This window comes from Armigeres subalbatus, chromosome 3 (assembly GCF_024139115.2).
Source record: "Armigeres subalbatus isolate Guangzhou_Male chromosome 3, GZ_Asu_2, whole genome shotgun sequence".
NCBI classification, from domain to species: domain Eukaryota; kingdom Metazoa; phylum Arthropoda; class Insecta; order Diptera; family Culicidae; genus Armigeres; species Armigeres subalbatus.
Window position 1 is genome coordinate 204,363,048 of NC_085141.1, and position 24,683 is coordinate 204,387,730.

Here is a 24,683-nt window from a genome sequence, read left to right on the forward strand (position 1 = left end):
AATTTGTATTTTGGCCATAACTTTCGATCCCATAGTCCGATCTGGCCAATTTCAAATAGGAAACAATGGGACAGGATTCTGCGTCGAATGCAACTTATTGTGAGCAAATCGGTTAAGGATAAGTGCCCGAAAAATGAGTGACATTTTTTACGCGATTTTTTCATATGAATTTGTATTTTGGCCATAACTTTCGATCCCATAGTCCGATCTGGCCAATTTCAAATAGGAAACAATGGGACAGGATTCTGCGTTGAATGCAACTTGTTGCAAGCAAATCGGTTGAGGGTAAGTGCTCGAAAAATGAGTGACATTTTTTTAGTAATTTTGCGCACACACACACACACACATACACACACACATACACACACACACACACACACACACACAGACATCACCTCGATTCGTCGAACTGAGTCGATTGGTATATAACACTATGGGTCTCCGGGCCTTCTATAAAAAGTTTGTTTTTGGAGCGATCATATAGCCTTTACCGTATACTTAGTATACGAGAAAGGCAAAAAGTTATATATGTTTTTTTTTAAACAAAGTTGGTTTTTCAAAAATGGTCGAAATGTTTTTTTTTACGTTGTTATCGACTTGATTTCATGAAAGAACGTAAAATTTCAAATGAAAAAGGTGTACAGTATTTTTTTTTTCGAAGTGCTACCGTTTCTGAGATACAGCGGTTATAAGATAAAATATATCGATTTCTAAAAAATTTCAGTCATTTTCGAATGTTTTTCGATTCTATTCAACCTAGAACCAATTTTTGCGTTTCAAAAACTCCAAGGTATCACTATTTTAGAGTACAAAAACAAAACAATATTATGGCAATTTCTAAGATTTTGGTTTTTGACTTTTGGTCAGGATTTGGGCTGAAATACACCTTAGTGCATCGTTTATACTGCGAAAATCGAACTGGCACTCGAACCGAAAATTTGTATTTTGTCTCATCTTAAGCATTTTACTTGCATTCAATCATCGCGCTTCATGTTTTTCTCCACAATACTTGTGCTCATTGCTTTTATCTGCTTTCGGCTGTACACGTTGGGATCATCAATTACAATTCCTTCCATTATAGCTAAACATAGAAGCGAAATAGAAGCCATAAATACTCTTCAATTAGAATTGAATTGATATATTTACATTTTCCAATATCTTTCATGCTCTTCATATTCTGTATGTTATACTCTTGCAGAATTGTGCTTTGATACTCCATATTTAATTGATCCTGTTCCGATTTTGATTCAACTGTGTCATAGATTTTCATGAGGTTCGATATTTTATTCTTTGCTTTCAATATAAAAGATGGCACTAGAAATAAGCACAATTGAAAAATGTTAAGTAGGTACTTATAAAGCAATGAAGTGAAATAACGATGAAAGCGACAATACAGTTTTCTTCTATTAAAATAGTTTGGCTAAGCTACTCACAATCTCCTTCGAACTGATACGACGATGGAAATTTTATTGCTTGATTGAAATCCAACATAGGTAAATCCAAAATTGAATCTGGATTTTGAGTCTCGGATGCTGACAAATCCAAAACTCCGTTATCCACGTTTCTGAGAACGTCTAGTATATGAAGAAAAGCAGTCTTGAGCATATTTGTTGCATCTTTCATATTTGACATGTCTTCCGATAGCTCTTTCTGTTTTGCCTTTTCATCACTAATCTTTTTTTCTATAACTCGATAGCTATCGATTCGGCTGTATAAATAAATACCGATCGATTATTTGATGAGCATACGATGGAAATCGATAACAGTTGCGAATAGATGGGAATCGATCTTATTACTTACCGTATTTCTTCAGGAGTAAAATCGTTATATAAATCATCGTGACACATTCTTGCAATATCTGCTTCAATTTGCGCAATATTGTGTTGATGTGCTCTTTTCCCTAAAATTTTACTTATTTTCTCACTGTCTCGTATTTGTTGCTTGACTCTGTAAAAATAAGTAATCTTGGTTCAGAACATTTGACAATGTTTTAATAACGGAAATATGTGAAAACCTATATTAATCCACCTAGCGGCGATGATACCTTTCTCGTGCATTATAACATGTATTGAAAAATTCATAAGTAATCGTAATCGTATAGCCTTTCGGTACAACTTTGTTGTACGAGAAAGGCAAAAAGACACCTTGGAAAGACGAAAACAGGTATGGAGTTGTGATAGTTTGTACCTCATATCGGACCCACAAAACCAACCTCTCCACAATTTGGAACCCCCTTGGCCCATAATTACCTCTTTCAAACCATGCTCGGGTCATCCAGCTCAGTTCGAAAATATGATAGATGATTTATGTAGAGATATTGTAATATTTGCAAAGCGTTCTGAAGTTTTGGTCGTAAGGCCTATGCAGTAACGATACCAAACAAGTTCATGGCTTCCATCAAAAATCATCTCCACGGGTCCTCACGGTCTGTCTTGTTTCCCAAATTAAAGCAAATTTAACTTAAAAGTGACAGTTCAATAATTATCGAATAACCCTGCTCGCATAGCAAGATTATTTTTGATAGGTATCGCATATTTTTTTATAGATGTCTTACTGGTATTACTGGGAAGCATCGGGTGATTTTTTTATTTTCGAACTGTCACTTTTACATATAATTCAAGAAGTGAGACAGACCCGTAGACACCTGTCAAGATATGTGATACCATTCTTGCTGAATTGGCATTTATGTAGAAGCGTAATGCGCGGTTCAGACCAAGCTCAGGTCGGCATGCTCAGTTCATAGATAGCAGAAGATTCATGAGGAAATATTTAGAATAGTGGTATTCTAGAATTTGCTCGTCATAATTGATTGCATCTCCACACGCTTAGCTTAGCTTAGCTTCGACTGACTACACATATCTATGGTTGCAACTCCGTGCTTCACAGTGAAATTGCACAAATCAACTGAATGATTAACTGGGATTGTTCAAGCATTCTCAGTGTGCAAATTCCAGTGACTCAAATATTCAAAAGTTCAATAACGCCGCCGGCCACGTCCTTGTAGTCAGTTAGGAAAAGTGAAGGAATATTAGTAGGTCAGCTTTGCTATTTGAAGAGCGTGTTTACCTTGGCGTCTCCACAAAAAAACAACAGGAAGGATTATCAGTTAGTCGGTAGGCATCGTTGGCTCTGGATTCACTCAGCGATGCGACCGTGCCATTTTTTATAATAAATAAATAAATAAATATACAAACCGTAGAAGATCGCGTTTTGGACTATCAATTACCTTTGCTATCCATCGACTAGAGAGAAAAATTACAGCATAAATACCCTGCGGTATTTCTAAACTGTGAAGGATCACGCTTTGGACGATCTGAACGACGCGCAGCACTCTGTATTTACTTTTCCGATGGCTACTGCAAACTATGTAAGACCACACTTATCTCGACCGGAGCAAAGCCAGTACAAACGCATGATTCCCCGATTTTTAAATATTGTTTTTCTCAGAAAAAATATTTTAAGCTCTTTTTAGTGGAATGTCTTAGACGGTTGATTGTTTTTCTGTTTGCGACGAATAACACATACTGTAATTACTTGACCGATGGCTACTGCAAACCATAATTTTTTATTTATTTTTTTAATTTTTTTTAAATTAATTTTATTTACTTATTATCTAATACATACATTCATCTTTTAGACTAGATGTTCCGTGTTTTCTTAAAACTATCATCATATTTGCTATGATACATTTTTGGTTATTATTAATTAGGCAGTTAGGATTGAATTGAACCATGTAGGAATTACAATCTTTTTAACTTAAACTAAACTTAACCTAATTAAAACTAAGGGTACAAGAAGCTACCCGAGCAAAGTCGGTTAACAAAATTAGAGCAAATTGATATTAAGCTCTGCTGTTGATGTTGAGATTATATTGAAAACAAAATTTGATGTCATTTATTAGTTAATACAAATTGTTATCACAACATGTTTTCAATATGCATTCCTCAGTTATCAAAATGATAGCAGCTTTAAATAAAATCATGCTGTCGATTATTTAAGTGTGTTTTACTAAAATTAAGAGCAATCTGCTAACAAAATATGCTGTTGTTGTTATGAATGCTCATGAAAATAATCTAATTAAAACTCATTTTGTTATCAAATTAAAAATCTTATGCTATCAAATTTAGTAATCATGTTGATTTTATTGATAGCAAAATTTGTTTTCAGTATGATTTCGCAGTGTAAAAATATGCTTTCATTTCTGCTGTGTTAACCGTTAATCCATACAAAACGAGATCAATTGGAGTAATCAAATAATTGGCATCATGACAACAAATTTTGATTTCAATTTGATTTCAAACATTGCTCGAGTAATCGTGGCAATTGTCTAAAATGGAAAATTATTTTATTGGACATTTGTTGCAATGTCTCAATATTTGAAATTATATGAATTTTATGGTGGTGATGTTACCTTTGATGAAAAATAGAGACTGTTTTTTGATGATAATAGAGACTGAGCACCGTTTAAATAAGTAGTGATTCATTTTATGTCCTGGAAAACTGTTGCCTGCGCTCATAACATAACATAAATATTTGTTAAATTTTTAGATCCAATTGATTCTGGAATTAGTGGGACAAATTGACTCGAGTTTGGATTTTTTCATCAAAGATAACATGGGACAATTATGCGTGGAACGGTATTATACCACGGAGGCAATTTCAGGATCATTTTCAAATTTTATTTTGTTTTGAAGTACCTTCTTTCTGGTACTGCAGCAACTAGTCCTTATTGGCACATCATACAACATGGCTGGTCTAATTTTCTTTTGTAAATCAATAATTCGTTCTTAAGACAAAAGTCTCGATTTTCTGTTTATAAGTGTCATCACTTAATATATTTGTTACATTTGGCTTGAATACCTTCAATGTGATTTTTAAAAGGTAATTTTGGATCAACAGAAGTTCTAAATATTTAGCTTCGCTAGACCAATTAATTGGAATTCCATTCATAGTGACAATATGTCTGCTACAAGGTTTCAACCAAGAAGCTCTCGGCTTATGTGGGAAAATTATAAGCTGAACTTTGGAAGCATTCGGGGAAATATTCCATTTTTGTGCGCAAACTATCCATAATTGATTGCATCTCAACACAATAAATCATGTTAATAATATTTAGTACGGTCGAGTCCACTCTTCATTAATCACTGGTTCTACTGACTCAATAAAGTAAATGATGCTGCACAGTATTATGTCTCTTGATTAAAGCGATTACAAAATTAATGAACCCAATTAATTTGTCTGATGGAGATTTGACTGAGATTTTATTACATATTCTTAATTTATTACATCGAGAATTGTGTTCACCATAGTTATTGTATCTTACATATTCATCATGGTCCATTATATAATTCAAAACTAAACTCATACAATTAAATATATTAGCATTTCTATTTTCTATCCTTCATTTGTGAGTGCTGTTTCGCCCCTGAGCACGTTCTTAAGCAGATGATTTGACTATTGTAAAATAAAAAACACTTGTAAGGACATGGTCAGGTGTATTGAGAGAATGGGGTTTGCATAATTGTAGATTGTGGCATACAATCACCGTGGATATGTTTATCTCTGCAACATCATCTACGATTTGTGCAAGGTTTTTATGCTATCGTAAAGTCGAATGAATCCTCTAAAAATTCTATGAATCGTCATACATCTCACAACCCCTCTCAGCGCAGCGTTGCGTAATTTATGGATGTTTCTTTTGATTAAAGGATTATCATTAAGATGAAATTGTGTTTTCGGACTATGTCGAGGTGTAAAACAATACCAAATACAATTTTATTATTTCGCTCCAGTGCTTTGTTCACTAAGCCCTTTCTAACATCAAATAACTTATCTTTTAGGTCACTTCTGACGGAATCCAAGTTTCAAAGTGCTCGCGTTTTCGGGGGCACACCACTCGATACGGAAGCAACGCACAACTGTCATTTTTATTATTTCACGCATGCAGCTAAATCAACAAAAATGACAGTTGTGCGCCGCCTCCGTATCGAGTGGTGTGCCCCCGAAAACGCGAGCACTTTGAAACTTGGATTCCGTCAGTAGTGACCTTAAAAGGAGAACTTGTGATAATTTTCAATTTCTGTCTCTTTTTTCTTTGTTGTGGATCTTTACGCCTTGGAAGTAGACTTATTTCGGCCGGAGATACGGGTTAGACAACAGAACTTAAAGGTTCACATGCGTACTCTTGCCCCACCCGTTCCTGCGTACTTTTACCCCACATCCCTAAAACTTATTCAGTTTATGGTTTTGTCCTGGTTGATCAACCGAATTAATGTTCTACTCCATAAAGTACTCTATATAATAGGTTATCGAAATGGAATACTGGTTGCGAAAACACAATTATTTTTAGCAAAATTACCAGAAAATTAACTATCTTCCTTGTTGTTTATTCAAATCGTTTACAATTACACACAAAAATAGTTGGTCAGAATACCTATAAAATTGATGCAGTGCTGCTAGTTTAACTTGTATATAACATCAAAAAATCGAAAACGTACTCTTACCCCACGCGTTCTCTTGCCCCACTCTACTCTATTGCTCTAAAGAGTTTGTGAAAAAAGTTAGTTTTTCAACTTGTTCAATAGTAGGTATTGTAGGGATCCTACATTCAGAGATATGCGAAAGCGGCCATCTTGAGCCAATCGAGCATTGAGAGATGTCAGAATCTGAGCCAAATGAAAATTGTTATCGTTGCGGATTGAGATGTATTGCGATTACAATTAAAAAGATTGTACGAAAAGTTTTGTTGAATAAACAATTTGTTTTACAATGGCAAGTAGAAGTAGTCTAGTTTATGAATGGTATTATGTTTATTTGTATTGTACTTTTATTTTAGTGATAATGCAATGCTGGACGTTAGATAACAAAATCGAAAGGTGCCATCATACGCAAATTCATGTTCGAGCTACAACATTTTGTGCAGCGGCAAGTGCTGGCAGCGTTTGTTTACGAAAGTAACAGCGTTGCTAAATCGTCTGGAAAAGTATTCGCACATCTCTTAATATAGAAGGATGTTTAGAAGGATAAAATCTAATTTTAGAAGGATAAAATCTCTATTTTTTCTAAAAATGACGTTTTTTGTAAAGAGATGGCACGAATTTGGTTTTGAAATAAAAGTCCACTACCGCGTTTGATTCGTTTAGCAAAAGTATTTCGCATGTGCACTTCAGATTGCATTTATGATTGATGAATCAAACCTCATGAAATATCGATGTTCCTATTTCTTGGCATTATTCATTTTATAGCTTCACTCGCAAGCTCATATTTAGGGCAAAGTGTTTATCGCCAAATCCGGTGTCGGTTCCCGAGAAGAGATACATAGTTATGGTGGTGAGAAAGAGGAAATAGCTTGCGGTGAGCGTATATTTTCTCACCTTGTTTCGAGGTCTGGAATCGTAAGCAATTAATTGCGCGATGCTGCATAATGGCGCATCTTGTGTTGGCACGTTATACAAAATCACGAATGCACCAACAGCAACGACTGGGGTGCAATGAAACGAACGGAAGGCTAGATTGGTGCTAATAATACCGAGCAGCTCAACCATTCACCAGATAGTTTAAGCTTACCTTGGATAAATTTCTTTCGGTTTTCCACATGAAGTTGCATTTTTCAATTGTTTCAAGATCTTTTCGATCTCCTCCATTTGAATCTTCAGATCAGCCATGCTACGGGTGTCTCGATCGTACCGCGATGGGTTTACATCGAAATCACTCTTGAAAGTTAAGAAAGATAATTATTGCACATTAGATATCAACTAGTTGAGCTGGGATAACTTAGGAAATAAATAGCCATACTATAGACGATAGTAGACGGGGTAAATCTTACTTCTGTTTCTATGTACACCTTCACGGAGGTGTAACAAGCTCGCAGATTATTGCTTTTTGAAATCTCCAAAAGTGTTACAAAATAAATCCATAAGGCAGCGGAAATACTAACATGTCTGACCCCTAATTTTTGAGAAAACCTAATTCTCATAATGATGGTTCTCAGGGTTCTCGTTATTCAGTTCGTTTTTGCATTCGTACAAAACTCGTATTGTTTTTCGTCATTGGCTATTGTTTTGAGAATGGCCATGGTCCCGGAGATATTGATGAAAAAAATATTTGAAAAATCGGATCGAGCTGGAAACACGCCTATAATTGACTGCATTCCGATCAGCTGTAATTATTGTAAATACTATCATGCGACGTGACAAACTTTAAGATTTAACTAAATAAATTCATTATTTGGTCCATTTGGTCACATTGGTCCATTGGTCACAATTTGGGTATTTGGTCCATCTGGTTACATTCTGGATCTTCATTATTTTTCAAGTTCATAGAATTGTATATTTAATTCAACTGATCGTCCCTGGTTTCCTAAAAAAAGTGTCCACTTTTTGATCGGTTCTGAAAACAGGCTTGTGATGTCTCAAACTTCAAGATTTTATAAGCAAAAATCATAGAGAAGTCTCACATTTCGAAACATCCCGGTATACTCTTTTCTCACAAAAATGTCAATTTTGACTTATTGGCACATCTCGAAGATCATAATTCTGATAAACAAGTCTATAAATAAGTGTTCTGTGTTTCATTGCTTTGTCTGGGCACATTCCGAAATCTTACGAAAATCTGAAATTTTCCAAAATGTGTCATAAATATATAAACCAAATTCTCTCAGAATACTTTCTATAAACTCGTTTTAAAAATATGAAGTACACTTACTGATAAGTAATAATAGATATCTTAGAATAAGCAAGCGCATGGACATACTCGAAACAAACCAATGCCCCAAAACGATTTAAATTGGGTGATAGATTGCAGTAAACGGAACCAAATTTTGATCCAAGATCCATGAGAACTATCATTTTGAAAATTTATTTGAAATTGAGGGTGGCAAGTAAATGATCCCCGATTTCATCGCCGCGATGTCGACAACAAGATTGAATCGTCGAATTGACGAATCTGGTATCACTCCCACGCAAACCAATACCATTAAGGTGATTATACAATAAGGCCACATATCGGCCATTTTGTAAACCACGTGCTTTTCCAATATGTTTTTCAAGAGCACGAGATGAAAGAACCATAACGCCTATGGGGCTAAAATAATAGTAGATCGTTTGCTTAGTTATGCTGAACAATCATAATTTGAGTTTCGGCACTGTACGAAAACTATTACGCCAGATTTGGGCTTTTGGAAATGTATGTAAATAAACGTGTGGTGAATTTGAAATTCACCACGGGCTTAACAAGTATATATAATCACCATAAGTCGACTCAAGTACGAGACACTGAAGACGACCACACTGTTGTGGTCGAAATACGTATCTGCAAAAATATCAAAATAATTGGTGGAATTAAATGGAGAGTACTAAACTCGTCTTAGACGGTTGAAGTAGCAGAAGCCAGAAGCCTTTACCTATGTAATGATGGTGTTGGTTTGCGTGGTAGTGCTATCAAATTCTTAAAATCAACGTTTGAATCTTTGTTTACGAAAGCAGATAAGTCTTCTTGAAAATATGGTATTGGTTTATGTTTCAATATCAACGATGACAGAATCGCAGTCGAGTGTGTTAGGAGGAGTTAAGTGTTAGGTAAGTGAAATAACTTATTAATGGTCGTGTCGAAGTACAATAGCTAAATGCCGAAATAGTACTTCTCATATTGGCAAAACAAAAGACATAAAATACAACTTACATCTCTTCGAACTAGTGTTTTTACACGTCTATTGTTTGAATTGATAACCTCTCGTTGCTCCATCAGAGCATTGAACCTCTCTGTCAGTTCTTTGCTTGTTTTTCTGTCGATATCCTGTATAATAGAGCAATATTGTTAAATCTCAAATGTTCAAAAAATGTGCTTCATCTGAAATTAGAATATAATATTTAATATAATGTAATAACTCAACTCAAAATATTGGTATAGTTGAATCAGAACATACCTGCTCAAACAACGTCATTTAATGCCGCGAACCATAATATATGGATTTTGCATACCTCAAATTGTTGCTGTAAGCTTTGAACGTTTTTCATCGTAGGAATACCCGTATTTCTTGTCTTTTTGATAAACCGATTTTGTTCTGCTAAATCTTCTTGAAGTGCACTGAGAACAGGGTCATAATAAATAGAGTCCTGAAAAATAAAACTTTCCGCTTTAGAGTACACAATTTTCAATAGATTGCAAAAATTTACAATATTTACGTCAAAGGATCAGAATAACAAAAATATTTAAAAAAGATTTGCAATTTATTACAAGGGAGAATGCGCAATTTACGCACAGCCCGGCACACGTGCTTAGTAGCTGCCAAGCTACCACACGGGAGTGTACTAGAGTGTTGGACTCGACCAGTCGGGTGATAGGTAATACCGACTGATCTCACCTGGGGCTTCGCCATTATTTTCCCCATGAGCTGCCTCCTTCTGAGGGATAGGCAGTACAATGTACTGAACTCACACATAGGCAGTCACACCAGTTGAGGCTTATTTTGATGCTCACTCTGACGCTCCACTGCTATGCTTCAAGGTGTTAATAGCCGTAACTGCCAGGGCCTACAGATAATACCGATAATACGTTACGACACTCCTGCCTCAGCATGTGCAGTCCGTACTCAAACTTCTGCCATGCCTCGAGGTGATAATAGTGGTGACGCTCTATAACACTCCTGCCTCAGCACAAGCAGATCAATCGCTCTCTGCCGAAGCAGCCCACGCACTACTCTAACGAAGTAAGGATACTCTCTTTGCCATTTTGCACTCCCTGGGCTCCTAACTCGAAGAGGCCGTAAGGAGGATTCGTATAGCCCTTGGACATAGTCCCTGCTGCCCCTGAGGTGATGTCAGTGTGTTGCATTCAAGTTGCATACGAAGGGGATAGGACAGCCTTCCTCAGACGTTGTAGATGTTAGGTCTTCAGAAGCTCGAAAGTTGACTCAGATCACTACTTCGTTGTTTCAAACATTCGAAATGCACAAGCAATGCGTTTTAACATCCCAAGCTTGACAGTTACAGGGGCCTATAGAAGCTGGACAAGAGGATAGGAGATGCTAACGGGTCTGCGATGTCAACAGATTATCCATGAAACGGACTGCACAGCGCACTATGGGGTTTTAGGCGGATATTAATCGGAAATTCGACTTTCACCAATCATTTTTTTACTATTTTTTCGAAAGTAGATACACAAGGTTAGAAAACCCCGAAAGTTCAGGTCCCTACGAGTTATAATTTTAGAGATATAAGTTATCAAAGTTTAGAAAAGGTAAAAAACGCGGGTTTTCTTTTCAAAATCTTGCATCACTTCATACCAGTTTTTAAAAGGTTTTTTTCTGACACGATAGCAAGGTTTATATATAGCATTGTAAAGAAAATTAAAATAGCTTTCATATCATACTAACAAAAATCGTGATATCATGAAGGAAAAAATTTTAAAATAAAAATACGGACTAAACATTGAAAAATAGAGGTATTTTCAACTTTAAAATTCAGCCACTTTTTCCCCGCGTTTCCCCGTGGAGATATTCAGTTGGGGATCATATTTGTACTTTCAGGATGTGTACTTTCAGATTCCGACGGAAAATCTTGCGCAAACTTGCACCCTTTTTAGAAAAAGCGATAAAAAAAACGCTTTTGGCCCAACACTTGTGTTTTTTTCCGTAGTGTGCATCATAGCAACATAAATTACAATATTTTAGTATAATAAAAGTTTTTCCCTTTTTGTTCTTGATATTTTGTGAATAAAAATTCAATGTCGTTTGGAGACCCAACAAACAATTTAAGCTGAATTAGCTAGTTTTTTTTTTTTTTTTTTTTTTTTGTGCGAGTTGGCTCTTGTTTCGGACGGCGGGACGATCGCGCGATTTGCCGAAATTTTGTGTTTTGCATTGCGCGGCCGGTAATAAAGTGAACCAGTTCAGTGCGTGTTGGCTCTTGTTTCGGACGGCAGAACAATCGCGCGATTTGCCGAAATTTTGTGTTTTCATTGCGCGGCCGGTAATAAAGTTAATTAGTGCAGTGCGAGTTGGCTCTTGTTTCGGACGGCGGAACGATCGCGCGATTTGCTGAAATTTTGAGTTTTGCATTGCGCGGCCGGTAATAAAGTTAATTAGTGCAGTGCGAGTTGGCTCTTGTTTCGGACGGCGGAAAGATCGCGCGGTTTGCCGAAATTTTGTGTTTTGCATTGCGCGGCCGGTAATAAAGTTAATTAGTTCAGTGCGAGTTGGCTCTTGTTTCGGGCGGCAGAACGATCACGCGATTTGCCGAAATTTTGTGTTTTGCATTGCGCGGTCGGTAATAACAGGCCTGGTAGCGGGTCACTTTTTAGTGACTTGGTCACTTTTTTCGGGCAAGTCACTAAAAAGTCCCTTTTTTCAACCTCAAGTCACTAAAGTCACTTTTTCTCGCAAAAAGTCACTATTTTCAACTATTTTGAAACTATTGACTAAGATTTTTTTTAAATAAAACTTTATGTACTTATCGGATGATGCTTTGATCATGGCGGAAATAAAATTACAAATCTTAAAAAAAACGATCGCGCTGAAACTTCGCCAGCCGTTTAACTCGCTGCATTTATTGGCATTTCAACAGTAGCTAATTGAAGGTGTTTCACGTCACAATTTATAAATTGGTATACAGTCATGCAAGCAGGAGACCTGCCAATTCCGATTTTGTTTAAAAGCTCAAACTTTATACAGTATGAGAAGGTGGGAAGATTTGATTCCTTGGGAGACTTGACCCCTTGGGAGACTTTATTCTCCGCTGTTTTACCGAGAACTATAGCAGTATTGTTAGAGCGTACTTTTATTATAGAGCCTCTAGACAAATGATGGCGAATTATTTTTTGATTGACAACCTTATTTACTCTATTATTTACTGTGTTTGTCCCTCCTAAAGATGTTTTTCTAGTGACTAGCAAAATTTGAACAACTTCCCTTAATATTGACAAAATGCTATCATTTTTTCATAGCACAAGCCGTCAATATGCTAAATGATCTTCACTGATAAAAATGCCAACATTCCACCACAATTTCAGGATAATTAGATTTTGAGTTGTTGTCACAATATGAGGAGACTTCATTCAGAGACTTGAGAAGTTTGGAAAACAAATTCAAGAAAATATAAATTTGTTCTGAAGCGGCTATTTTTTTTGTAGATTTGACAGATGTGATGAAGGGTTTGCTCTAAAAAAATATTTATTGAGTAGATGTTTTAGAGCATAGCTTCCCAGAGTTGGGGGGTCGCGACCCCCTTCCATAAGATTTACACAGGCTGGGGGGTCGCGACCCACCACTTTGGGAAACTATGTTATAGAGAGAGAATCAAGTCTCCGTTGTACTGGATCTTCATAATTTTTGTTCAGTTTCCAACCCAAACGATCCGTACTGTTGTTTTTTGCACTGAAAATTCCAATAACTTCCATGGCACCTATTATAAATCGTTCATCTTTCTTAAATAGGTTTTCAGCTAATCCAGTGAACTTAATTTTCACTGATTCTCACGTGAAGGGAATGCTCCTTCACGCAGATTTTTGCCTAGAAATCATTTTTCAGAAAAGAAAACAGGTAACCATGCTTCGTTCACTTCCAGTGGCGTAAAAATTTGATTTTCTCGGAAGACTACTCATAGTTTTGAGTACTGTTTTTGACTGATATTTAATAAAATTTCCGTGGGATTAAAAGGAAGGCCAATACAATTTTACTGAGTAGATAAAAGTTATCTTGTACGATTTTCTTTTCTCTTAGTTCGTTCTTAGAGAAAAGAGTGGTGAGTGAAAGATGATTCTCATTCGACCCAAAAAAGTTTAATTTCGTCTCATTGAACTTGCAACTGAAACTGAAAGTCACTATTTGGTCACTTTTTCAGCAACTGAAAGTCACTATTTGGTCCCTTTTTTCGTCAGTTTTGGTCACTAAAGTCACTTTTTTGAGCTGCATCGGTCGCTACCAGCCCTGTAATAAAGTTAATTAGTGCAGTGCGAGTTGGATCTTGTTTCGGACGGCGGAACGATCGCGCGATTTGCCGAAATTTAGTGTTTTGTTTTGTTTTTCCTTAGGACGGTTCGTAAGTAAATTGATGAATATATTTTATTATTTTTACAGCATATACTGTTACTGACAAACGCTCTATATTATCGAATATTATTCCCTATTATTCACCTTTCCCACTAACACAAATTTTCCTTCCCGAGACATCTATGAAGGTAGTATGGGTTCCCTGCATCTTCACTAGTAGATGTTGAACTAACATTCCTTCCCTTCCTTCCGTGATTGTAAGGACGTGGCCAGGTATACAACTGCTACTGTATAGGAAAAGGTACTAATCCCAAGTACCAATTTGCGACAATATACAGTAGATTGCTCAATTGAGCATTGTATAGCCACCCACGATTTGTACAATCACATATGCTATGCTATGCTATGCTAATTAGCTAGTTTTTTTTAGCTGAAGAAGGCTATTTTTGGTTGAATAAGCGCGGTGTAAAGGCGTATTGCAGCTGCAAATCGGGCTTATTACGGACTTCGTAACCAGCTTAAGTCCCGTAGTTTGCAAACGAAAACAAAACTCGCGCTGTATACTACTCTGATTTTTCCGGCCATGAAACATGGACGTTAAAGGAGGCTGATCGGAGAGCTTTCGGAGTGTTTGAGCGTAAGGTGCTGCGGACAATACTCGGCGGTAAACAGGAGAATGGTATCTGGCGGCGCCGCATGAATTACGAATTGTACCAGGTGTATAAAGGGCTGGATATTATCAAGCTTATTCAACACGGCAGACTACGGTGGGCTGGTCACGTTGTTTGTATGCCGGAAGAACGTCAAGCGAAGATAATATTTAGTAGAGAACCCGGAAGAGGCCGCAGGCTTCGTGGAAGGTCGCGTACACGATGACTTTTTGCAGTTGAAGAGGACCTCAGGGCACTCAATGTTCAGGGCGACTGGAAGCGATTGGCCCAGGATCGAGTCGCCATTCGGCGTAGGTTCATCGAAGAGCTGTAGCCCATCAAGTAAGTAAGTAAGTGGGTTCCTAGTGGCTGTTATTCGAACATACTCGAAGAAAAAAAGACCGCATTTCACGTGGCGCCGGCCGGGGTACGAGCAACCAACCCCGGTGGGAACTATTGTCGTGGGATGACAGGGAAGGCGGATTTGTTCCTTTTCGGAGGAATGCGTATGTTCTCCATGTTAGGAGTGGCCCAGTGGCTGAGCATCGTCCGAGTGCCAACGAGAGACTAAGTAAAACTCTGAACCATGGTTTAGGGGGTTGGTGTCAAGACCTGCCAGCCAGCCTTAAAAAATAAGCAACGAACAATCAGCAAGAGATTTTTTGTTTGTCTTCATTAAGGTGTTTTTTTAATCTACAGACTAAGTTCAACACCGAACAAGAGAATACAAAGCGGAACAATCGGTGAAGATCACTGTGACGAAAAGGGAGATCGGTTCGTAGAACTGCAAATATCTCAACTTTTGCAAGAGCATACGCATAATCGCCGATGTGCTCAAGGACCGTGATCATAGTACTGCGTTTAGAACGTTTAGAGGTAATCATACCATTTACCACAGCTGTACAACACATACGATCTGGAAAAAGCTTTCATAGTGATGGGTGATATGCAGAGACACGTGATCGAGTGATGGCCGATCAATGAAATAATTTGCATGTTAAGGATCAAAGGCCGGTTCTTCATACCATAATCAACGTCAATCCACTTTGTCATGGGAGATTTAAACGCTCAGGTTGGCCAGGAGGAGGAGTTCTGACCGACTAGTGGAAAATTCAGCGCCCACCACTTGCGAACAAAAACGGCTTACGACTAATTGATTTTGTCGCCTCCAAGATTATGACCATGCGCAGCACCTACTTCCAACCAAGGACGTTTTCGATCATTTAGTAATCTAGGTTCGATCATTTAGTTCCGAAGACTGAGTTTCAAAACTCTGACGAATATTTCATTGTTCGCGGAATCGAGATCTGGGATATTTTGATCTGTGCTGTGCGTTGGTAAGCAAATTAAATAGTTCGTGATTGGTCATGTTTCATATCGTTCGAACATGATTTGTATGTGCAGAACGGTTTCGAGACACGCGTTTTGTTATTCTGCTGTGTGCGGTCGAAAAGCTAATCATTTGATGCGTGATCATACATGATTTGCTACACCCAACCGGCGGTTGTTAGATTTTCCAACAATTCTGTATAAGAATCTACCAAAACCTGTATAAGAACTGGGCATATGCGAAATTGTTTGATTCTTATACAAAAAATGTAAGCTATCATACAAATATTGTTAGAAAAGCTTACAAAATTGTTAGATTCTTATACAATACTTGTATAAGAATCTAACATTTTCGCATATGACCAGTTCTTATACAGGTTTTAGTAGATTGTTATACAGAATTGTTAGAAAATCTAACATCCGCCGGTTGGGTGAGTGCAGAACGGTCTTGATACTCGCGTTATTTTGTTCTGCTTTGTGCGGTAATGTAAAATGCCCAATAGTAGACCCCCTAGTAGCGAAATTTTGCTCTTTTTGTCATAAGGAGTAGAAATTTTCAACATATTACACAGGATTTTATTTTTACACGATTTTTTTTCGCTCGTGTTTTTTATCGTGTGACTTCAATTTACCACCAAACTCTTCGCAACATGTTTCAAAAAATCCAAGATAAATCAAAGAAAAATCACATGATAATTGATATGCGTTACACATTTAGGATGAGTGGAAAATAGAGAAAATATAAATCGTGTAAAAACAAAATCCAGTGTGATCTGCTTTACATCTAATACCAAGTTCTGCATCTCCTCTTCATGATACATACATAAAACACTCAAATACACGACGTTATTCGTTGAAATTAACATTTTAAAGTCTGACTGAATTCGCCCTATAGTAGACCCCCTGGGGGTCCATAATTGGAATTTGCTTCCCTATAGTCGACACTTCATTTGATTTTTATGTTCCGTTTCGGGACGTTCTTCTTCCCTATTATGGACCCCCCAAAATATTCCTATAATGGACACTCTCGTGTTTATTTTTTATAGAATTGTAAAAAATCATTTAATTTTACTTTCCATAGCATTTCCAATGCATGTAATCAAATCATAGGACTGTAAGGTAGGTTATCCCGATGGAATTTCATAGCAAAATGTTTACATTGTGCTGTAATAATACAAAAATGGCTGGAGGGTATACTATTGGTTGGGGGTCCACTATTGGGCACTTTACCCTACTACACATTACACCCGGCATATCGTTTACCAAAACGAACCACGCTACCTCTACATATATCATCCTACATCCCAGTGATTACTCGTGGAAGTGCTGATTACTCGCCGGTTTCTATTAGAGCGAGTATCACGTCAGTATATTCATACCCATTCCATAATTCAAGACAAAATTTTCAAAACGACTTATCTGCTTTTGTAAACAAAGATTGGAACGACGATTTGACGAATCTGATAGCTCTCCCACGCAAACTAACACCATCATTAGGTAGGTGAAGGTTTCCGCTCAGGGAATCAATTTTTTTGGAATGCGCTTGCGAAACAAGCGACAAAAGAGAACCAACGACAAAGCTTTGTTTTTGTCGGAGATAATAATGACAAAGATCCGAAAATTTTTGTCAGTAACAAAAAAGAAGACAATCTTGTTGCTAACTTTTCATCCCGTTATTTTGCATTATTTATAGTGAAAATTTCGGTTTTATGCTATCATAGTTTCTTCTTTTATGGAAATATTCGAGAATCGAACAATGATTACAAAATTAGCAGCGTATTTTCGGAGATATCAGAGCATGCAAGGCAAAGGATTCTTGTCATATTGTGTTCGGGTTCTGATAAAGGTTTGTCGCTAAGTGCGTTTGTCAGTAACAAACTCTATTGATGACAAAGAGTATATTGTTAGGCGTTGCTCGAATATTGATTCCCTGTTTCCGCTACCTGTTGATGGTGTTGGTTTGCGTGGGAGAGCTATCAGATTCGTCAAATCGTCGTTTGAATCTTTGTTTACAAAAGCAGATAAGTCGTTTTGAAAATTTTGTCTTGAATTGATCTACATTCAGACATGGCCGGCGCCGGTATTGCCTAATTATAGGTCACCCGTGTTTACATTGTTTACACATTGAAGGTGATATTAGTTTCAAATGGTCGGGGTTCAGCTAAACCGCACCAAGCGGCTTTTCGATTGACTTGTGATATTTTGTTCGCAAAAGGAAAACGGAAAGTATTTTATGTCAAATCATGCGTACATTTGTTGTAGGATATCCTCAGCTATGGCATTGAATGATGTCCGATGCGATTTGTGATTAATTGAATCTGTTACACGAAAACTTTGACTAAAAAATTGGAAATTTTTCATTGGCGCTTGGTGTGATTTGGCAGAACCCCGACCAAATATCAACTGAAAACTTTTCACGTGAAAACAGTAGGCGAGTTGTAGCCGGCGACAACTTCTCAAATTTTGTACTCAAACGATAATAAACACAGAATTTTCATTCAAACATTAATCTTTACAGATCTTTACTAATATCAGCTAATTGTCAACAGTCCCGTTATATCTTCTTTGTGGCGTTATAATGTCATGGTAGTAACGAAAAACAGTTCAAAATATAACGGTAAATGCATCAAATCAAGATACGATTTGAAAAACAATTCTTAGTCGCTGAATCACGTAAGATGAATATCAAGAATATTCAACAGAGAACCGGCTACAGGCCGGCCACTTCGAATAAGGCCATAAACACACAGGCTGCACGCGGTGGAATCAGAGCTAAGGGGCCATCCACAAAGTACGTCACGCTCCTAGGGGGGAGGGGGGGTTCCGAACAGCGCACTAAGGGGTAACTGGACCAAAATCCTGGCCAAAATTATATTTCGGCGTTTTCTGGTAGGTTTTGCTTTTATGATGCAAAAAGATAGTAACAATCGATTTTCGAACATTTTTACAGGTGCAAATTCACCTACCAGTGATAAATGACCTTTCTTGATATGTTCAAAAATGAAATTATAAACTGATACAGAAGCGACAGCTCCATGACAGTTCATTTTTTCACTCACTTTTGTCCTTAATTAGCGTGGGAAACGTGAAAAATGAAAAATCACGCGTAGCATTTGATAAGGGCCTATTACAGAAAGGTAAATATTAATCGATTCAAAACAAAACATTAGATTTTCAGCTCTTATTTCACAAGTTTATTATATTTTTAGCAGCAAAAGCTACCCAGAACGTACAATCAACACTGATTACTCACGCATAACATCAGTTGCATAGGAAAATTTGAAATTGATTAAACAAAAGTCTGGCTATTGTTTTTGCACTCTTATGGGTCGTTCATAAACTTTTTGCTTAAATCATCTTCATCTTACAATAACATAGGATCGATTATTTTTGGAGAGGAAATGTTTCTTTCTATTTCCTGTTTTGGTCCTATGTACAAGGTTGCCTCAAGCGGTTACTTCACTTAAGACCAAGTAGACTGCTTATTCGAATTGTTTCTATTTAGCTTGAAGTGGCACTTGCCCGTTTTATCCCCTACCCCATATTATTTCTTTGGTTCAACTTGTCTACATAATATCAACTATGATGTATTTAAGTTATATCGAGATTTACATATCTGTTGTCAATGCAATCGCCAAATTCAATACAATTGATATTTAGATTTTTCGAAAGATTGGTTAGTGGGAAGTAGATGAAAAATAATGGAGCATGCGCTATGCTTTGCAGAGATTTAAATGAGCAGCAGAAAACAGATATTTTAGTTACTAGATAAAGATTGTCGCTGTCGTCGCTGTCCGGAACATCTTTTGCTGGCGAGGACAGGGGAGCTAAATGTCAAAGAAGGAAAATCCATACGATTTGACAGGTATGTACCACACATGTTTCGGACAGCAGAACAAAGGGAACCGAAGCGACAATCTTTATCTAGTAACTAAAATATCTTTTTCAGCAGATGCCTCAAACTAACATTATTATTTGAGGGTTAGGTTACAAAATTGTATTAAAAAGTTTTTTTTTAATCGGCTCCGTAACGCCCTACAGCATTTGAGCCTACCAAATGAACGAATAAATAACAAAAAACAGAGTATGTTACTATTGTATTCAATCATATCTATGTGTCAAATGCCTCGAAAACCAGAAAAAGTTATCTGCGGAATTTTCTGCCTATATACTGTTAAAAACAATGGCGGAAAATATGAAAACAACCTATTTTGAAGTTACTCGCAAATTCGTTTGCGGACGAGTGCGGATGATCTTTAACCCGCAATGGAAAGATGAAAGCCTATATTTTCATGTGTGTACAATCTCGTAGCGGAATACGAGGGAGTACTTCTACTTTTTTAATAATGAAGTTTGTTAAAAAATGTCAAAAACTCCATGTTATTTATGTTTATGAAATAATATCTTAATGTTAAATATAATTCATTTCAACTCATGAAGGTCCTAGGGCAGTCTATAAATGATGTTTTGTGTATTATAAACCTAACATTATATGTTTTGTTTAGATTAGTCAGCAGTGGTAACTGATCTTTGTCTTACGGCACGCAAAAAACCATCAAATTAACATGATTTTCGATAGGTTGTCATTAATACTAATAAGGAACAAACGTAAAATTTTCAATGGCACATAATGGAGATAGTATTGAAGAATATTCTAAAAATATAATACTATGCAAAAGTTCGAAAAACGAGAAAGGGTTTTTGGCCAGTCATTTGTTCTAGCTACTCCACCGTGCAGCGTGACGACTCATACAAAAATTTTAGAGGTTTAATACAAAAAGTGTGACGAAGGGGGGAGGGGGGGTTGAAAATAGCCAAATTTTGCGTGACGTACTTTATGGATCTTCCCTAAAGACCCTAAACATTCGGGAAAACAGGAGGAACATTGCCCAAGCTCGACGAATATAGAGCTCTACAATAGGCCAATAGGCATATGTGTAACGACGTTGTAGCCAATAATGTATCCAGGAAGAATTTGTCCGTACCTGGTGTCTGTTATTTGAGGGGTTGCAAATATAAAAACAGTTTAATTCTTGTGCGGCAATATCTTTTATTTCGATACGCCTTACTTGACCAATTCTTTCGCAACAAATTATACTGCCCAAGCATTTAAATGAGCCGTACATGCGACTATAATGCTACCACGCGGCTTAACGGCTCCATTCTAGCTCTATAACAGCCCTTTATATCTAAAAAGGCGAAATAATGTGCTAATGGTTACTTGGGTCTCCTCCAATTTATCTTTATTTTCAAATTCTCCCTAGTCAATCCACATATTGATTCCAGCTATTGCAGAATCCGTTGGGCCCTTGAAAGATTAACCACTTAAAAAGATGAGTCGATACCGGTCGTGTGACAGGTAATTAGGAATCAATCAAAGCATAATGCCCAGTAACATTTTTTGGTTTTAAAACCAATATTTTACTTGGCCAAATCATGAAGTTTGAACTGTCACGCGAACTGTTAAGACGCTTATTTTAGGAAGGCCCATGGCCAAAACTAAATGTGTAAATATCTGGAGCAAATTTCTTTTAGTATAGTAAAATTAAAAGTTTTTAGCGAAAATTATTACTTGAGTAGGTGACTTTTATGAAGTATCTAGTATATCTAATTTATGTCGGTCTACTTGTGTTAGCTTATTATGTCTGATATTTCATAAAACTATCAACTACTATTGCCCACAATCGCATATTTGTCCCATATGAATACAAAATCCAGCAATGGTGAGACTGATATGCGGTCATTGGCAATACAACACATTTGAATCTTGGTTGTTCCATTCACTGTTATTTGCTGCTATAATCAATTGCTATTAACATCTCTGATGTCGATAATTTTTGATAAATGTTCGGAAAGTATAGGCGGCAATCAAGTCAAAAGAAAATTATAGTGCAAGAAAAGAAAAACCAAAAAATCTCACCTTCAACATGGTTCGAATTATTTCATTATATGCTCTATTTATAGCGTCTGCCGTACGGATGCGTGTGCCACAATGTCGCAACTCAAGTTCGTAGCTCTTCGCTTCTATCTCCTCGTACAGTTCTTGCGGATCCGTAAACTTTGTTCTATCCTGCAATTCTGAGACCTTGATCTGATCGTTCCGCGAACAACAGCAAAGGCAACGAAGAGGTACAGAAAATCGTGAAACAGATGAGCACGATCAATTAATTTCTATGGGTTTTTATCCAATTGAGGCGAAAGATGGAACAGAATCGATGTTTAGATCACACGATTGTTTTGTCTCTACTTACCAGTTCTTTTTCGTAAGAATCGCTCAAAGTCTTGAGACGGTGCACCAGCCTGTCCAGTGCCTTTCGTTTGGCAAAAGTTCTTTGGTCAATTTTCTCGACTATGTTCTGTGAATAGAGGTGAATAACGTTAATGCATATACCTTGACTTCAGTGCACTCTGTTAATAATGTAAGAGATCAGAGAAACTATAACTGGTATGGCAGCAAGACGTTATTGAAATTAAGATCGTGATTAGAATGATTCTTGTAAAGGATGGCATTTTGGTACCGGCGAAGGATATGGGAAATTTTATTATTTCTTTTGTACTCGCTGGGTGTGATTTCTTTTATTGTTGAATAGATTAAGAGCAAGCTGTTGCATTTTCAATCTAATGCTTATGTATTGATTTAATCAACACAATGTGACATCAATTTTATCAGTTATTTTTGAAAACATGCTTACTTATTGCAAAACAAATATTATATCATTTCAATTAGATGGAATTTTGAATCTGGGAAGAAAACCTGTTACTGTTTTATTCTGCCGTAAATCGCATATTTGTCCCATATGAATAGGAAACCCAGCAAAGATGGGACAGATATGCGATTCGCGGTAGTATATATGTATTACGATATTGTTTGAATATTCATAAAATATTGAAATCAATTAAACAGAATGATAACAAGACGATCACCTGAATGTTGTAATACAATATACATATGTGTCATAAGTAAAGTATAATGTACCTATTAATTAGGACATTTGAAAGTTATGCATTTGGGTTATGCTTGCTTTGAGCAAGGTATAATGGAACATATAAAAATGAGATTTTTTGCAAACATGCATCATGAGATCAGAACATATGAGATATGAGTTGAGAACATATGAGATCAAGATAAAGAACTGGAACAGTAACACAAATATATGATGACAAAGTAAAGACGTATTTTGTGCACTTTATCCGCCGGAAATCGATAAGAGGCCACGATTAGAATCGAATTATACATATACTGACGTGAATCGCATATTTGTCCCAGCAAAGATGGGACAGATATGCGATTCACGGCAGTATATATAGTTCTGCATTTTTTAGTGGGATAATGGACTCAAATTTGTATTCTGTGATTAAAGGAAAGAAATATGCGTAAAAGAACAAAGTATTGCTTTCGTCCAAATGCGCTAAGATATGCTCCAATCAGTATAATTATCATGTATAGGGGGGTAAAGGCACAAACATCGCCTAAAACTCTACCTCAATCATCAGGGGATGATACGCTCGTTGTATTTCAAAATGTCCTTGGAAAATATTTTTAATACGCTGAACATCGCCAACATTTGCTACGTGCAAGTAACCTGTGTCATCCTTCAGCATTTTGTTCACCCTTCGGGTGTACTGTTGTTTGTTCTTTCGGGCCATAATGGTTTTCAGTGTCTGTAGCTTGCGGTCACGATCTAGCAAATGGAGAACATTTTTATATTAAAAAATTAAGTTTGATTCTTCTTTTTGGAGAACCAACCATATATTTTGGCTATTCCAACATATTGAATCATTTTGTCTCCCGCTGTCCATTTCGGGTCTCTCATACGGTGAAATTTCAAGTATTTATAGCCAAATATTCCATGATTTTCCCCCGTTTTGGCGTTGAAATATTCTTCACGAACGGCCATTTTACTTAAATTCTGCACACAAATCCTCTATTGAGACCGTGACGTTTGCTAAGTTTTAGGAATAAATTCAATGGTTACTACGTTATTACACGGATCAAAAATAGTGTAGTTTGAAGTTTGGAACAGCAGGGAACAGCCAAATGTTCGGTTGTTTTTTTTTAATTAATTTTTTAATTAATTTAAAATTTAAATTTTTTGTTTCAAGCAAGAAAATTTGTTTAAAACTACTTTTCTTTTTGAGTTGATGCAATTTTAAAGAATTAATTTGAGAATATAGGTCGTATTCGTATGTGTACAGAACGTTCCAGAAAACTATGTTCCCGAATCCGTGACTGTTATTCACGAAAAAATACACCGTGAACTTGTTAGTTGTTGTTGAAGTGAAAATGTAGCAAAAAATGCAAAACTAGCCTATCTAACAGTTCTAGATTGCTTTGAGAATGTGAAAGAGAAATATAACTATAGCTATATATGTGGACGAAGAATCAGAAGGGTCTAGAACTAATCTTTTTGATTGATTCTAAATACAGTACAATTTATTGTGTATCCAACGTATCCAAAGTTAGACAACATTTTCTACTGAAGATACATGCAAATTACCCAACTTCGGAAGTAGTGCGCTAGATTCACATAAAGATGCGCTTAACAACAGATAAAGTTCGGTTCGAAAGTCCCTTATTCCGAATTCCAATTTGGTGCTACGCGGACAATTTTCCAACTGAAAAATTAAGTTGTTCATCGAAGTTGCTAGCTCCAAATATTTGCTTATATCAAAATAAATATTATGTATTTATTCCTAGTAACACATTTCGCAGATACAAT

The 24,683-nt window shown here is 36.7% G+C and overlaps 1 protein-coding gene across 1 annotated transcript; it reads right to left on the reverse strand.

Moving 5' to 3' along the window:
- Positions 1 to 565: 565 nt before the first annotated feature.
- On the reverse strand, positions 566 to 23,933 carry LOC134224103 (uncharacterized). The gene is made up of 11 exons (XM_062703347.1): positions 23,711 to 23,933; positions 23,446 to 23,645; positions 22,215 to 22,319; positions 21,884 to 22,054; positions 9,978 to 10,112; positions 9,679 to 9,792; positions 7,567 to 7,712; positions 1,801 to 1,947; positions 1,434 to 1,708; positions 1,147 to 1,314; positions 566 to 1,081 (listed from the first exon to the last, which is right to left on the reverse strand). The coding sequence occupies exons 1-11, from the start codon at positions 23,859 to 23,861 to the stop codon at positions 975 to 977; spliced, it is 1,719 nt and encodes a 572-aa protein (XP_062559331.1). The 5' UTR covers positions 23,862 to 23,933; the 3' UTR covers positions 566 to 974.
- Between the last annotated feature and the right edge of the window lie 750 nt (positions 23,934 to 24,683).